Here is an 18,730-nt window from a genome sequence, read left to right as displayed (position 1 = left end):
ACCTGCACCGACCACGCATCGTTGTTGTCTTTCGTCATTTTTTAAAATTAAAATAATGGCAATGTTTTACCGTGTTGATTGCCTAAAACTTTATACATGTATATGCTTTTTAGTTGTAATAGATTCACATGTGACCTCTAATAAATCATGGACAAAAAAGGAAAATATGATGGGTTGGAAGAGCTTATAGTTAAAACACTCTCCCTGAGGATTGACTCAGTCTCATTGTACTTTTTTTGGTTTTATTGTTTTGTGCTTTGTTTTTGTTGTTTTTACATATTGTGGTTATTTGGCCTTGAAGATGCTATTTAGTATTTTCATTGAAATTTTCTCAACCCTGAATGTGTTGTTATGCAAATTTTCCAATGAACGATTCCCGCAAAAGCACGCGATGTATTTCAGGTTTTTTTTTTATAGATTTCATAAGAAAATGCGAATCTCCTTTAGCTTACTCTTAATTCATTTAATTCATTTAAGTCGTTAAATTATTTCGTCACTCTCTACAACAAAAATTTGATTTTAACATGCTCGCTAATGCTGAAATCCTCACTACCATCTAGATTAGCGGAAATAACAGCAGAAAATCTACATAATTGTTTTAATAGTCATATTAAAAAATTATAAAAAATATAAACACAAAATAAAATTATTTTCCACTTTTATTATCATAAAGTTTATACTTCCTAAAATTTCATATATTGTCTACAAAACTTAGCTTATTTCAGTTTTGATAAACAGTCTTTATTTACATATTTATAATTACAATAATCATGACTCTAGGAAGACTCAACCAATCACTAAATATTCACACAAAACGACCATAAAAAAATTTAAATTTCATACAAAATGCAAAGTTTTTTGTTGCTAAAACTGCTTCTTTAAAACAGTAAAAACACGTTTTTTGGACAGATTAAAAACTATCGACTTGATTTACGAAACTATACCTGTAAGCTTGACTAGGCTTTGTGTATATGTTGCTGTATGAAACTAATCACTTCTTTAAAAATGTATATGCAATGAACATTACCTATACTAATACATGTATGAAAACGTATTGCATATATTTCAGTATGGAAAAAACAAGGTAATAGCACCATTCTAAAAGGGAAACATTTATTTCAACGCTCTAACTCACAACACACTTCGATCCCACAACTTGCTCACAGCACAAATGTTCAATAGTAAACCGGATTCAATAAACTAATAGAAAAGCACAACTCTTAAAACACACCAATGTAATCAATGTTTCAAGTACACCTGCACCCTCAGCATATGTTCTCCCTAACTAAAAAGCGTAAATCAATAAGTATGATCTTAAATCATTTCCATTTGACCAGAACATAATTTATTTTGTTCCTTACATGTGTATTTGCTTTCATTGTACTTGTAAGAAAGAGCATTCTGAAAACTGCAAAATGGGTGTTTCCCTGAAGTCAAATCCATGCGTACGGCATTATTGCAACTTATTGAAAAATGACTAACATTTTATACTGGCAGATACCACAACCCTTGTGTTGAGGGGTGGACTATAATTGGCATAATTTTGAGACATATTTTGATATAAGGAATCAATCCATTTTCTCCCCTATAGGTAAAGTGGAATCGTCTCTGCTGTTACCCATGTGATTTGGCTCCATACTGCTTGGGTGGCTCTCTTGGTGTCTCTTTTTGAACATTTTCCAAAGTTCTCCGATTAAGTCTGTCACAACAATGCTCGTGCTATTTTTAGAAATCATGTACATTAAAAATATACCATCATTTCTTAGATAGTTTCTTGCAAATAACACACATAACTTTTTGTCAAAAGAAGACTGTATCTCGTTCTGTGATTTAAGATACTTTTTAATATAGTGAACTTTGTTATTGTGTAGCACGTGGAAAATAATCCATTTAAAGACATTGTAGCAACATAGAATTGCGACGAAAACGAGCCAAAACCAAATAAAGATGAAAATCTTTTCGTTGAACAGGTTTATTGGAAGTACACATTGAACAGTCCAGGTTTGTAAATTGTTTAATTGGCGGATCCGGAAATCGCATAGAGTTACTCTGGGAAATCTCGCAGATTCTCGAAAATCGTCTCCTCTTGCAATTGCAGAAATTACTTCGAAACCATAAAAATTATAATCGCTAGCCATAAATGCGTTCAATATAAAGAACTGTGAAATGATGTTAATGAGGTATAGAAACTTTATAGTTATGAACAACCCCGTAAGATATGTTCCACCTCGTTTGTTGCACATTATACAAAAATATTTTGATGCTGTCGAACGTATTTTGACAAATCGATTGTGTTTATAGTCCTGATATGTATATAACCATTTATCGATATAAATCGCCAGATTATCGATTGCCTCTTTTCGTTCGTCGGGTGAGTTGCATTGCGTGTCTTGTGCGATGTCGATGACACGATCAAGGCTAATGCCAGCTCCACTATGGAGCATTTTCCATATAAGATGCGGAAACTTGAAGAGCAAAGCCATGAACATAAGTATCAAAGGAACCCACTGATAGTAGGTCAGTTCTTTATCCTGCCTAGTTTTCAGATCTACGGGAATCGTGTCCTCCATGGGGACGTAATACGTATTGCTGATCCAGCATATATCGTTCGTATAAGCCTCGTAAGCATCTGTAAATTCGGCTGGGGCCCAGCATTGTATCGGATCCCCGACCAACGTCCCGGTCGAAACAACGACCGCAAACACTATAAGAATAATAACGGTCCATAAATGGTTCATTCTGTCTATCCAATCATCGCTCGTATTTCCTTGGAGGTCACCAATAGATGGTACAGCTCCTAATACATCTGCAACCCTATAAAAAGATAAATGTCTTACAATTCTATATCAACTGACATATTACTGGTAAGTGGTTATTAAGTTACTCGTTTTGTATTGATAGTTTAATTACTTCTAATCAGTCGAGTACTAGCAAACTCTAATATCCAGAATTGGCTCAGTACTACAGCACTTTGATTGTGTGTTACTACTGGAATATTGTTTTTGTACCAAGTCCACTTTCGTTGATGAGCAATTGTTCACGGAGTCTCCTGTTCCATGCCAAAATCAATACGGATCTTACTCTATTGTCTACGTCTGTCTTTTCAAAGTTAAAAAATAATTTCAACATTTTAAAAATTGGGGTGTATATATTTTACCACTGGTCGAACCGAAAGGAACGTTTCATGTTCGTACGAATGTATCATTCGTTCATTGTGTAGCTGTTATCACTGAGGTTGTGGCCTCAAGAACATTTTCCTTATATTTTAGGTTTGTTATAAATTAAGAGAAGAAGAAAAGTTCATTAAGTTTCTTTTTTCTTATTTTAACAATAAATTTATACGTTTTAAAACATTACATATGAAATAAATCCAGTAACGATATTCAATTCACAAATATTTAGAATATTTGTCGAAAAAGAAATTAAATCATGTCTATCGTCGTATGAGCTCAACTGCATCTTTTTCAGAGAAGAAAACAAACGTATTGACTTTAGAAGGGATATTTTTCTTGTTTTATTATATTCCGCCTGTGAAAATGCTTTGCACATCAGGGCCTTGTAGCTATTTAATGGATCAACAATTCATTTCCTTAACTGCATTCACCTTGAGCAACCCAGGGACGAATCCAGATATTTTTAACATGAGTATCCAGCCTATTATTTACACAATTTTAACCACATTTTGCACAAAATCAATAAAAATTAACAAAAAAAAAAAAAAAAAAGGAATCCAGCAGCCGGAACATCCCCTTTTTGATTTGCCACTGACCCCTTTAATGACAATGACCCCGATATTTTTTATATCTTGGTGTTAAATCTTGGTATCATCATACAAAGTAACGGCATAAACATCCTATCAACACATTTATAATTGACCTCAGTTTAAAACAAAGCGTACCGAGGTCATAGACTCGATACTTATTATCTATATATGGGCATATTCCTGTAGAGTGTGTTACATTAATTAAAAATGTAATGCGATGACATAACCAGGGTTAAAACTACTGTACATTTTAGGCGAAATATTTGTTTTTCTCAACAACGCAGTGATTCACGAGCAAAAAACAACAAGACTCTTAACAATGCGTATACATAGCTTTGCTTTTCGGGGGATAGATATAGCATATCAGAAGTATCAGCATTCTGTATGAAAAAAAATGCTAGATCTGTTATGAACATCAGTGGTGGACCCAGTGGGAAGGGGTTCTCGGGGTTTGATCTGCTTTTCTTTTGTATGAAAATTCTGGGAATTTTGCTCAAACATTCGGAAAAGGAGTACATGGTAGCCTGCAACCCCCCTCCATTTCCGTGAATTTCCAGGTCGGAACCTCCTTTCATCTTCTGAATTCGAACCTGCACCCGCCAATAAAATGTTTTAAAAGGGTGAGGAAGAAGATACCAAACGAAATTAAAAGAGAGGAGCATATGACAAGGCCGATAATTATGATAATTGCAACCCCCATACATCTCCTTATATCATAATCGGTGATTTCAATGAGTTCAAATACAAACACCCCTTTTATTGAGCACATAATATGCCATTTCAAAAAATATATCAAAACGAACTTCTAGCTGAATCCAAATAAATTTAATTGAGACACTTAATTGTGCTGGTCAACATAGCACTTTATCTCGACTCTTTTGATAACAAACATTTGATCCATTTTCTCCCACAAAAAACAAATATATAAAACAAAGCAATTTTCTAACGCACATCCAAGTATTCATTTGGTATTTGGGAAATTTGGGAAATACTATGGAAAGAATTTTCGATTTTATGTTAAAGAGGATTAAGGGGGGGGGGTAAAAATATTGAGCCCACACAACAGAGTACCTCGAATGTGAAAATAATCATGACAACATATATACAAGAAGCTACACTGAACAGCTTCGCAAACAACGAAAGCAAGCAAAGAGAAAGTAATGGCGTGTGTATTCGACGGTAAACAAAACTGACAAACATGATCATATAATTTTCTATCATGGTCTAACTTTTCACAAATGTAAGGCGTCTAAATTAACATTCAACTTACATCAGGGCAGCCTCAAATTCTCCCCGTTAGGTCACGAAAATCTGATAAAATCCAACACAAACTTCGTCTTGCGAAATTAGACGTATTAGGAAAGGGGTTTAAAACCTCGATAACAATTTTTGTGTATTGGGCAATCAGGTGTGTCTGTCACACTGTATGGTCATTCACGTGGAACGTTCATTACTTTACGTTATTCGTGGGATGAAGTAATCTTTAACTGTGGTTGATCCTACAGTTAAAATATAGAAACTGCAAGGGGTTTTTAACCGCATATGTAAAAAAAAAATATTATGAAGACACACCCATAAAAACTGATATGAATTATATTACCAAGTACGATAGCGTGGGCGAAATTTAATAGGACGAGATTTTATTGATTAAATTTGAGATCGGTACTATATGTCGACGTCTCATTCGTCTGTCTATTCGTTTGTTCAAAATAGAATGGAAGTCCTTATGTACCATAGATGAATCCAAAATGAGACCAACCCTTGTAATAATCGATTTACTTAAGATACACACTAAAAAATACTCAGAAAAAAAAAAGGATTATGATTCATATTTTTTTCTCTCACAATTTTCTGAAGGATAAATTTGAGAGGCCGCATCCATTTGCAAAGCCCTGGATTTGACTAATTCCTAAGACTGAAAACAAATTAGTCGAGACATTTTCTTTCATAGAATTTTACTAAATGTGTCATACTCATAAAACCGTATTCACCGTATCTATCAAAAGTAGCCACAATATGTTGGCAAACATCAGACTGTAAAGACTTATTTAAAATGCATCTTGACTTCAAAGGCTGTATTAATTTGTAAACATTAAAACAATTTCTGATTAAAGCATTCTTTCCCAAAACCTGTGGAGAGGGTAATGATATCCCATGTTATTTTCCCAATCTGGGATTCTTTATCCAGATAATCTGTTTGATCTCCAAAACAATTTAAACGGTATAAATATCTCATTAATATTTTGTTACCTAGGTCCAATCGTCCTTTTTGGGTCAAAGCTCTGTGTGAAGCAAGTATTATTGGATAGTTTACAATTTAGGGCAACTCGAATATTGTCCAAACGTGGTCTAGCTGCAGGTAGCAAGTGTCGCTGGGTCAACGTTGGCAAAAGGTCAATTTTACAGTTAAGGTATTTCGTATTTGCATCATTGTTTGCTTTGATTTTGTGTTAAATATAATATTTCGCAAGTGCGTGTTAAAATCGTGTCTTGTCTTCAATATGAAGTCGATGTGTTAGCAAAAAAATCAACTATCTTCGTGGGCAAGAAACGAAACACCTGTTCAGTACGTATCAACATACGTTTTTAGTTGGGCCAAAAAATGATTCGAACGTAGACCGTCTATAGGGTCCGGTGAACTGTTTTTAAATTTAGATTAAGATAGTTTTCGTTTGGGGCAGCTTTTGCTTAAATGGATTTATAACTAGAGTTGTGTTCAGATTAGAGATTGGACAAAACATAGCAATGTTTCAAAGTTAATCTTTGATTTTCGAAATAAATTTCCCATCGGATTAGTCCTTGACACCTTCAATGCACTAATTGACGGAAAATTCACACTTCGAAAACTATATCGTCACATGACTGTCGGGCTTATCGTATTGGCTGTGTTGATTTTAATTTAAAAAAAGGCAGAACAATAATTGTTTACACATGCCACAGCGACGAAAAGTTAATGGTTGAACGTTTATGTAGAGTTATACCGTAGCTTGAAAGTGAAACTGTTTTTTTTTCTCTTCAAAAGCAAAAGGGGATAATACTTTTCGAGATTATCTATATCCACAACATAGTCTTTGTACACATAACCAATTTTTATTGGTAATTAATTTATCCAACATTGATGACTTGAAATGATATTCGCCTACTCAATCCGTCTATTTTATCGAAATGTATATTGACTTATCAAATTTGAATGCAAGTTATTTGGTCAAAAGATCTTGGTGTTGACGTTATCAATTGTAGGTAAATCTTGAGTGGTTTCCGAAGACACAAAACTAAAATTTTATTCAAGTCAATTAAAATTCTACGTAGATATCTGGAGACGTGTTTATTATCAGAAACGGATAGAGAATTTTTTCATCAAAATCAATTATGATTTAAAGGACTTATCGGTCTTCTCACAAAATACGCTTTTCCTTTTTTTTTAAACTGGAAGTCGGAAATGTAAAATCAATTTGAATTACAAAGTTGAATGATATTCCTTTTTACGCTTTTAATATCTTTGTCACACTTTCTACTTCGGCAAAAAGGGAGTGTTAACGATTCGAAAAGAAACGTGTTGAGTTATATTGCACAGAACAGAGTGAATTGACGAAAATATTATTTTCATGTTTATGGTACGCGACTGGGGTAGTAATAGCATTGAAACATTAAGTCGTCCCTAACAAGAACTCGTCACTTATTTTCGCATTACCTATATGTATTGCATGGTTACATCCCGTGCCACATTGTCTGATGTAATCTCAAATATATGTTTAGACATATTCCTTAAGATTAAAGTTCGTTTCTTTAATGTTCTGCTTTTGAAATTTTATTGAGTAAAAACATTTAACGATATACTTGGATGTTTGATGAATACAAAATAACTGGGGGCATTGTTAAGTACAACTGCAGATGTCTAGCCTGTGTACTTGGACGTAGACATAAAATACATAATTGTAGAAAATAAGTGAAATTTTGCTTAAATAGGGGAAATTAATTTTCAAATCGACTATAATTTGAATTTTTGATGACGCAAAGCTTTATCTTGAATATGATCTCGTTTGAGGTTAAAGCCATTTGATAAATTTTACCTACATATTCTGGTCCAATAAAGCTGCAGTAATGAAGATTTTTTTCTTCAAATCACTTTGTATTAATCCCGGAATGCACCTGATCTATAGGTTCTCACTTAATCCAAGACCAAATGAATACATTATATAAAAAAAACAAAAGGTTTCCGGAATAATGAGATGCAAAAAATCCCCGAATAAAACAGTATTTTAAATAAGCGCACTCTACTGATTTCAACAGACTATATTGTTGAAATATTAATCAGAATATGTTCCTTTACTACATAATTCTTAAACAGTTAGGTAAAAAAACCAAGAACTAAAAGACAAAGGAGAGATAATGCATGAATTTTAATCAGATTTGGAAGTTATTGCAATTCAGTATACATCATTGTTGGTGATCTCCGAACCAAAGGTGTTTTCAGAAAGTCACCCTTGTTGTCATAATTGTATAATAAGCAAATCCTCTGTACAAGCCGAGAAGTTAAGCAAAGACATTTACCACTAATGGAATTATACACTGCGACCTATCCATTCATCGCTTGTATACAAGAACGAGTTCCGATAAAATAGAAAATAAAACGTATGTACTTTTTGAATGGCCCCGTGCAGGTCCGGGTGTTAAAAGATTAGGCCTGCAGCAGCGCTAAGCTTGTCGTAAAAGGCGACTAAATAGTGCTCAGAACCCTAGCCAGGGGCTAGGGCGCTCTGCCCACAGAGCAACTAGGATGTGTTCCCCAGGTGGTGGAATGGGGTACCTCTAGCGTGTTACATGCTGGAGTTGTCAGGCTATAATATGAAAAACCTGACCGCAAACCATAGTGGTGCACCGTGTTGGGAAAGATGCCACGTTCCTGGCACGTTAAAGAACCCTCCTGTGGTATATTTCCGGAGTAGGAACCATAAGGCTCCGCCACAGGAGGCTAAATGCCCGACCCTACCCACCTCTCCCTATTTCCAGTGGCAATCAAAATTTGTCGACCCCCCATTGTCCTTGTGTCCCATCCCTTTTTCATTTCATTATCATTTTATGTTCATTTTATCATCAATTTCATGTTCATCGTCTGAATATTGCTGAAATATTGCTGCTCGGACGTTAAATCCTAACAAACAAACACACTTTTTGAATTGTACGGGTATCTAATTAAGAGTCACTTTTCATTGATAAATATTAGAAGTCACTCAGATAAGTTTGGTCACTCGATGAAAAAAGAAATGTGTTTTCATTTAAGACCGACAATGTACAGTCGCGATGGTTTTATCCCCCTTTTGTTTGAAAAAAAAATCGTTAAGTTTTTTGCAGATGTTTCGCAACAATAAGCAAAGAGCCTGGGACCCATATTTCTGGAAACCTCTGGATCCGCACCTGATATGTGTCTTGTAGTTACTAAAACCATCAAATTTGTATCAAGGCATAATACTCTAGTTACATCACTTTGAATATAGATATGCACTGTATACTTTTATAATTTGAGCGGACATTTATCCTCCCGGTGGAGTTGTTGTCTTTTTGACATATTCACCATATCCAGTCTCGTTATATTTAATAATTCTTTTAAGAATGGCGCACACTTTTCAATCAAAGTTAAACTGTACAAAGGCACAGAATATAGATAAAGCTTTCTAATTAAGGATTTTTTTCGTGGTATTCCTTAATTTTCAAAAGAATTCAGCCATGATGGGGCTAAAAATGTGGAGAGTACTACAGTACCACATTGGCAGGCTCCGCATCAGGGCTGCAATAACATGAAAAATACAGACTGACTGGCTGAAGGGGGTTTTCACGTTCTTGATTACCCTGTCGGGTCTCGCACGGACGGTGAAACATACTGAATTTATTGCATCATCTATATCAAGCAGATTTGGACAAACAAAGCTATTTTATAGAATTTTTTTATATTTTTGTTGAACTAACAATTTCATTCAACCAGGGAGTGTGTATCTAATTCTCTGATTCAACCGTGTACATGTATCCCCTATTTGTCTGTGCTTGTGACTATTCCCAAAAACCAAATAAGAAGAACCTCCCTCTCTTGTTTGAAATTTAGCACCCATCCGAATATACCAGTTTGCCTTAGTCAAAATAATTCGCCGTCACCCCCACGCACCCTCCGCCAAAAAAAAAAAAAAATACATGTACTTCTATAAAACGCATTCACACTATAAGTAGAATAGTTTGACTTTTATATTTACGAGTGTAACGCGTCTAGTTTCATTTTATGGCCCTTTGTTTAAATGTACATATAAGTGTATTTGAGATGCATGTATGATTTATATATTTTGGGATAATTTAAGGCTACTTTTATAACTTAACTATGTATCTTTGACATTTCCAAAATGTCATTTCGGCCAGAAAAAGCATTCTCTCTTGTAGACGACGCATGCATATTTGTACTATTTTACTTGTTGATACGTCAAAAGAAAATCAATTACCGGGATGTGAATTGAAAACAAAAACCCTGTATTTTGAAAAAAAAAACCTCGAAACATTTTAAGAAGCGGTGTCCTATTAAACACACCGTGAATTAATAGCACTAAAATGTAGGTATTATTTGTCCTTTTCTTTAAAAGAATTTAAGACCCCCTTTTCAGAGTATTTTGATGCGTGGGAATTAATTTGTACATTTTTACTTAACCCGAAAAGTGTTCATTACACGTGGATAATAACCCCTGGGCTACTTATTTTACAAATCACTACTCGTGAAGCGAATAAATTAATAAAAGTACTTACATTTTGTCCAAATTCGAATCACGCTATCATTTCACCTTTGACAATATTCAAAATTTGGGTCATTCAAAATTTTATCTTCATTGCTTTGTTTACCTACACAGTTTTGTGTATATACATTTTGTACAACATAGATTTAAAATATTTGCATGTCTTAACCAGTGAGGTGAGAATATTGAAATCGACACCACCTGGGTTTGTCATTTAAACAACGTTGAATAATAAAATGTAATTGAGGATAATTACATTGTGTAAGTAAATTTAATTACGAGTGATTCGCAGTTTATTACAGCGCGAGTTTACGACACTTAGCTTTCAGTTCATTGTTGGGTGAACTCGAGTAGATAGTCCGTTTATTATAGAGGGCAATTCAATTTCATATACTATACTAGCAAGTCTCGGGAAGAATGTGTGTATGTTTGTTTATTCTATAGGTCATTGAGGAAATTCCCCTTTTATTAATTTTTGTGTGTGTTTTATTTAATTATTTTCTTTTTAAATCCCGTTCTATACCATCTGATGGCGTGAAGTGATGAAGTATAGTCCGTTTGGGTTTAATAGATCTTCGAAAAAATTCTTATAAAATCATGTTACGGAATGATTCAATTTTTCAAATGTATTTGGTTTTCTGTAATGCGAGCGAATTTTATCACAACAGACATCAGAAATTCTCGTTAGGCTTAATCCAATTTTAATTTTAAATATTTAAGTATAACTGTGTCTGTTTGAATGTTGGAACAGCTATTTGAATATTTGAAAAGTTTTTTGAAAAATATTTTTTAAAGAATTTTTTCAAAGATTTATAAAACTCAAACGGACTTTTTTTTTTTATAGTTTTGAAGGCAATTACAAGTATTTTTGATGCTGCGTTTTATTAACACGGTCATTTCTGACTGAATAGACTTTTAACCCATGGGGTTTGATCTACAAATAGTTGAGGACGCACATCGCATGTACAGGCCTTTCATGGTATAGAAAGTACTCGTTTTGGTCTAAGGTTGAATTAATTTTGACTTATACATAAAAATGCTTATCTTAGTTACGTTTCAAGGTCCTATGATAACCTTTATAAGAAATGGCTAGTTTATGGCTTAGTGTTACATAATATTATGTGTTACTGCTCTATAATAACCTTCAACAAGGGCTTAACATTTGACAAAAGCCGATTGCGCAATGTCACTCATTTTATTGACATAAATAAACCATTTCGACCCGTATAATAAATCCTTATCCCTCATTGAATGATGGTGTACTCGATAAACACAGACGTATTCAAGTACGACTTTCCCTTTATCTTGACAGGTTTAACTTATATTGAAACCCGGACATTACGTAACAAGGCAAACATAGAACATAACAAGCGGCCAAGTTCTATAAAACTTAAGACAACCAAATTCCACATGGTCAACTAAACAGTAGACTTTGTCCTGCTCCACTCAACGACACGAACATTCGTTTCTACTCGAGAGTTAGTTTCGAACGTCAGTCGCTGTTCGGAGCTTGACTTTGTCCCTCTTGAAAAAAAAACCAAACAAACAAACAAATAAAAACATACGATGATTTTTTTTTGTGATTTCTAATTTCATAAATATGAATATTGACGAGGAGAGGGGACAATGAAGACTGGTTTCCGGAAGAATCACTTTCGTTTACCCTGAAACTTACACAGTAAATTAAAAATTTTTGCAATGATATTAACTGAACTACTGAAAAATGACAGCACAACATAAGTGCTACTTCTAGTATGATTGGCCTGATACGTAGCTCGTGATAAGATGATCCAGTCGGTCGTCCGAACTTTCAGTATTGCCCACAGTAAAAGTTTAGCAATAACCCGTCTGCCTTACAAGGCTTTCTTATTTAGGCATCTCTATATACTATGAGTTTCTCACACGCATATATCTAAAATTAATCTATACGAAAAGGCAAACTGTATTTGTCCTCCATTGGAATATTCATATGACTTGTTTTATAGAACTTCCGGTAGGAATATACCCCTCCTCAATTTTGGCCCATGTTAACTACGATAGAAAGGAATTGATAGATAAATACTTTTATGTAGGTTATTGAAATCATTGATTTGAATTACATTAATTCATATTAAAATTTGTCCTAATTTTACAGTACCGTAACACTTACCCTGTCATGTCAAAAGCTCATCTCAATAAGTGCAGAACACGCGTAGGATGGAGGAATGTTACTAATAGCCTGGCTTAAACTACAAAAACAATCGTATGGTGACTGTTTATCCTATGGCGAAATACAACAGGTCATCGTAGCCAAGTGGGGATATGCTTGATTTAAATGAGGGGCCAATTTCAGCTCTAAACATACCTTTACACATTCACAATATATAACGTATTTGTATAATATTGTTTCTGTCTTGTACATGGTAGACAGACATACCCAAGGGACCTAAGCTGTACCCTTAGTCAACCAATATCCCGTTCAAAGCCCCCTTATAATTCTCGTAAATACGGCCAAAACTTGTTCTAATGATCCACTACACAAACATTTATGCCCCGAGTCAAAACAACACTTACAAATTATCATGTCAGTAGTCATACATGTATTTGATATAAATACAGTTACATCATCTATAACGTATATATGAGAAAAGGGTGAGCAAAATTGACCAAAATACAACACGAGGGTGATAAAAAAAATCTGAAACGAAAGAAATATCGTACTTTGATGGACACAACATCCGGAGATTATGAAACAATTACAATGGAATACCAGATATAATTTTTTTGTACGTACATTGCTCTGGCCAGGTCGACATAAAAAAGTCTTGGGATTTTGCGTCTGGTTGGTTATTTGGAAGCGCCAAAGTTGCTATATTGGTTGCTCAAAAGTTCTTAGAAAACAACAAATCTCCCATTCAGATGTTAAAAATACCATTTGACAAAGGTTTCGTGCTGATGTAACCTACATTCTAAAAGCTGCACCGGAAAATCCGAAACATACTGATAGACGAACGGTCGCACGGACTGAAAATCCCTTTATGCTCAAGCGTTTTGAGTGGTATTTCAAGGCATTCATTGTAAGAAAGTTGAAATTAGCAAAGCGTGTAAGAATGTGCTGATGATATATTGTACTTATACTTATCGTAATGGACGCGATGACAACTGTTCAACGGTACCTATCGGGCAGCTGCATGAGAGATAACAGACACTACCATGCAAGATAAAAGACAGATGTTTATGGTCAATATTCGAGTGCAGACCCCCAATTTTATGAAAATTTGGTCTCGTTTTAGGATAACATATACCTGCCTGACTCTTATCCACCTGGGAATTTTGTCAATGAAACACATGACGAAAAATGCCATTCTCGTACAAGAGTACCCACATAACTTACATTATTCAGCATTGGGAATGTCTATTTAGTCTTTCTGCAACATCAATGATTGCATGATCGTTTCATATTTTGCTTGTTTTGGGGGAAAATTTGGACCATTACATTAACACGTAAAAGACCCATACAAAAATTCAACATTTTTTATTTTAATGCCTGGTTATCTAACTCAAATACAATTTCTTTGACAACTAGTCTGGCATGTACATTTTATTTACATATACGATAAAACATTTCAATATAGATTAATCACGTGGTCCGAAGTTCTTATCAAATGTAACAAAATAAAATACACGAAAAGGCACAGTGGTATTATACCAAATTTTCATACCCTTAATCATTTAAGGCTCAACCTTGCATCAACAAAGTCTCATCTCACAGAAATGCTGAAATAATTAAAAGTGTAAAACTTTTGAAACTGGCAGTTGAAATTAAAATAATAAAAGATGGTCGTAAATGCGTAGCACATACTCAAACACACTTAATTCAATTATCTCACTCTCGCCACAATTTTAAGTCGCACGACTAATAAAACTCATCATATGATCGACTATGAAATTAGGTCCAAAAGCACCGTTTCTAAGTTCGACAGTTTTCAGACGGTATTTTCATTTGGCACTCTCATTTTGTTTAATGCCACGGAAGACACTTGATATGGAAGAAAATCGTCAATGCGTTTATTTTCATGAATACATATCACTGTTCAATGGTTTCTTAAGATCATCGTCCCCAGCGACTGGTTCCAGTTCTTTCACATCCTCGTTCTTTCTGGTATTCTGTTTTGTCTTGTACATGCTCCATAGCTCTTTGACTAAGTCTGTTACTACTAAATCAGTAGAATTTTTGGCGATTACTCTTAAAACGAATACACCATCATCACGCATGTAGTTTTCGGCAAATTTGGCGCAAAGTTTTTTATCGAAACTTGTATGAAGTTCGTTGTTGATTTTTAAGTATTTTTTGCAATATTGCGTTTTATTTGCATTCATCATGACGATATAAATCCACATGAATAGATTGTAGACTGCAAGGCAGGCGATGAAGATAAGCCAGAACCAGATGAATATGAATATTTTCTCGTTGAAAAGGTTGATCGGCAAAACACATTGTACCGTGAAGCGCTGGACGTTCTGAAGTTGCCTAATTTGGAAGTCGCAAAGAGTAACCCTTGGGAATCTCGGCGATTCCCTCCATGGACGGTCGCTATTCAGGTTCTCCAGAAACTCAAACCCATAAAAGTTAAATTTGGTTGCTAAGAAGGCATTCAACAAGAACAGTTGTCCAATGGCATTGAAAACGTACAAGACTTTCACGAAAAGATACAAAGCCACTAAATATTTTCCGGCCTTCTTGTTGCAAAAGAAACATAGATATCTGGAAACTTGTTGTTTTGTTCTGTTGAAAACGTTCCAGTTCCTCTCTACATTCGAGTCAAGCCATTTGTCGATAAAATTAGCAAGAGATTTGATAGATTTTTGTCGTTCGTCGGGCGATCCGAGTTGGGACTGTTCAGCGAAATGTACGATCTTGTCCAAATTCAAGCCAGAGCCACCATTGAAGATTCGCCAGACGACATTGGGGAGCTTGAATAGGAATGCCATAAACAACAGAATCAGAGGTACCCACTGGTAATATGTGATCTCCGCGTCCTGTCGCTCGGAAATATTTTCTGGAATTTCATCGTACATTGGTACGTAGTAAGTATTTTTCACCCAGCAGTGGTATTTCGTATACGACTCCATCGAGTCTTTGAATTCTGCGGGATGCCAGCATTGTATGGGATCTTTGAAAAACTGACCGGAACTAACGGCTACAGTGAAAATGATAAGAACCACCGTAGTGTAGACGTGTGACATTCGATCAATCCAGTCATCGTTCGGCTTCCCTCGGAGCTTTGAAAACTTAGGTACAAATCCGAGAAGATCGGCCATACCTGTAAAGAATAAAACGAAAGTTTATATAAGTTTTTCTTTCTTTTATTCAAAATCTTAAACTTTGAATTTGTATTTGATCTTGGTACATATAAGATAAGAGTGATTTACTGAGACCCACCTTTGGGTTGAATTCAAAGGGAGATAATTTCGTATATAACCATCAGGTCGCGAATTATACATTGGATAATTGAAAAGTCGTTAGATATGAAAATGTTAGTGGACAAAAAAAATAATTGTATTATAGTTCTTTAAATACATGTTGTTTTTATATAAACCTGTAATTTTGCACATACATCTCTCTTAATTACAGGTATATTGTTTGGGGTTATAAGAAATAATAAAAATACATGTCATTAAAGTCTTAATTCTTAGTTTAATTTCTTCATATTTTGTTGGCTAAAAGAAATGAAACCATGCGTCCAACTGAATTATTCCCATATGCAATATACCAGAAAAAAATACATCTTTTATTTTTAAAATGAGTCAATTGAAAGAAAAAAATTTCAACAAGCTACATGTATAATAAATATACGGATGCTTGACTGAAGAAAATTCCTACACTACAATTTGTTTGTAGTTGGTCGAAGGTGTTTTAACACAATAACATGCATGTAAATATGATTTCTGTGAGGGACTTTATAATACAAAATAAAATATATGTTGTGAAGTGGCTCACTCGGTCCAGTTTTAAGCGCAAATAAGTAAACAATAGCCACATACATGTCAATATTGTTCATTTTCAAACATAATTTACGAAAAAAAACTTCTCCTAGTCATCGCTGTCTAGATTAGGTCCTCATAACACACAGATACAGCGCATAATTATAGGTCTATGGTAAAATGTAATCTTTGCGAAAACGCCTCAAAATATTCACAATATACAGTAATAAATTAACCAAGATGATAAATTTTCGATGAAAGGTTTTGTAAACGGGAGCCGTGTGCAACTATCGAGATTTAATTCATAATTCTTTACAGGTCTAAGGACATCAATAACGCAAAGTAAATAGACTAATTAAAAAGACAAATCAAATGATAAATCCCCACTATTTTGTCAAATATACAAAAAAATTAATCGTGAACCTACCTTCGAAACTTTTGTGTACTTCTCTCTGTTAGTAATATATGTGTGCTAGATTTGGTGTGTCGTATGTATCAAGCGTTCCGGTTCACTGGTCACAGGTGAAAATAGGTGTGACCGCCGATAGCGATTAAAGCAAGATTATTTAAAAAAAAAAAATCAATAATGAGGATAAAGATAATAACTCATAATTTCTTTTGTCATTTAAAACAAATTTTACATGGGAAGTATTTAATTACAACAATGTACAATGTGTCTGGAAACTTATCAGCTAATGAATATTCATAGGCTCTTGGCAATTTTATTTGACATTTTACATATGTGACGTGACAGGCGTTATCTATAATTTGTTTTGTATGTTGAAATGTCTCTGGTATATTTCCACAACATTCTAGATTTGAATTTCATATATTGTTTGAATAAAATTTGGTTTCGTTTTCAGGAACATTTAAAAAAAAAAACAAAAATGACCGAACTGTATTGAAATCCCCTCTTATACAATGGCTTTTTAATTTTTTTCTTTTCATGGAAATTTTTTTTGCCAACTGGCAATTACCTTGTCAAAAGAGAAGAAATTAACAGCATATCAAAGTAAACTTTTATGATAAATATTTTCCACGCTTTAAATCAAAGATAAATATGCGGTCGTACCCAAGAAAAAAAATAATTTGAGAAAAGGGAGGCAATTATGATATTTTTACGATTACAAAGTCCTGTAGCTTTTATCTCCCTTCATAAACATTGCAATTTGGTGAGGGAAAAAAAGTGATGTACGAAATATCCTTTAACAGTGAAATGTATGTTTATTTCAATACTTTTCCGAAATTGCCACCTTAATTTGGAATGTAGAGTGAAAGAACAAAAATGTCATTTTAATCGACAGGAGTAGGGTCTAAGGGGAATAACTCGATTTAAGATACACGACCATTTTCGCATTATATTACTCTGGCAGCACCCGGTTGTTATAAAGAAGAGAGTCTGGTCCGTGTTTGAATGATCACCCCACAGAGCATCTTTAGTGTATATCTTAGCTAAATGGGATGGCACTCACATAGGGTGTTGTCAGACCATTAGCACAACGATTAATACACAAAGCTGCTTTTTGCGGGTACGGATGGCGTTGAAAATTGTATTGTTTGTCCCTACTCCTGAAACGAAATAAATGTCATAGTAGTGTAATATATACATTCAAATAATCTGTCAATAATAATAATAAAAACTAAAAAAAAAACCAAAAATAAACTTGAAGGTCAAATACTCAATTCGTTAGCTGAAATTTGCAGAACTAGTACTACAAATTTCAAAATACCTGCATTCCTTTTATTTTACATGGTAGAACCTCTCAGTGATGGTATTTGGATAAGTTTGGTTTTCACCGAGTACCTCTTGTTTACAATACTTTTTTTTTGGTTTGATGTTTCCCTACATATTTGATTCTAATGCTGCTGATAAGAGGCTATACCCCTTGAAATACGTGTATACAGAAAATCGAAATTTGAAATATTAAATGATTGGTATTTTTATATTTAAGCACTGGTCAATGCCACCGCCTATGGATCTAATATTCCCGATGGTATTCACCAACCCAGTAGTCAGACGTCAAGTTGCCTTAACCCGATCATACCAGATTTTATCTTTGAGATTTTATTTGTATATACACAATTTACAAAATTTGCGATATAACAATTTTTTCAAATGCTTCATTTCTTGTATTGAACATGGTATAACCTCTCAGTGATGGATTTGACTTCCTATTTCGATAATTTTGGCTTTGAATACTTTTTGTATTCAATAATTTTTTCCTGTTTGTTTGAT

The 18,730-nt window shown here is 34.2% G+C and overlaps 1 protein-coding gene and 1 pseudogene across 3 annotated transcripts; both read right to left on the bottom strand.

The window, feature by feature from the left end:
- Positions 1-646: 646 nt before the first annotated feature.
- On the bottom strand, positions 647-10,702 carry LOC148600153 (innexin unc-9-like). Of its 2 annotated transcripts, none has more exons than XM_088557770.1 (2): positions 10,544-10,702; positions 647-2,814 (listed from the first exon to the last, which is right to left on the bottom strand). In XM_088557770.1, coding segments are annotated over exons 1-2 (1,248 nt in total). In that variant the 5' UTR covers positions 10,546-10,702; the 3' UTR covers positions 647-1,568. The 2 variants fall into 2 exon arrangements, with proteins under 2 accessions (XP_088413896.1, XP_088413895.1); XM_088557769.1 differs by lacking the exon at positions 10,544-10,702 and adding an exon at positions 5,034-5,234.
- A 3,327-nt stretch (positions 10,703-14,029) lies between these two features.
- Positions 14,030-17,061, bottom strand: LOC148600152 (innexin unc-9 pseudogene; annotated as a pseudogene). The gene is made up of 2 exons (XR_015917613.1): positions 16,922-17,061; positions 14,030-15,833 (listed from the first exon to the last, which is right to left on the bottom strand). The product of XR_015917613.1 is annotated as an innexin unc-9 pseudogene (transcript).
- Positions 17,062-18,730: the final 1,669 nt, after the last annotated feature.

This window comes from Perna viridis, chromosome 13 (genome assembly GCF_037379345.1).
Source record: "Perna viridis isolate PV_CMFRI_1.1 ecotype Kerala chromosome 13, ASM3737934v1, whole genome shotgun sequence".
Lineage (NCBI taxonomy): Eukaryota > Metazoa > Mollusca > Bivalvia > Mytilida > Mytilidae > Perna > Perna viridis.
This window is presented reverse-complemented; position numbering and strand designations above follow the sequence as displayed.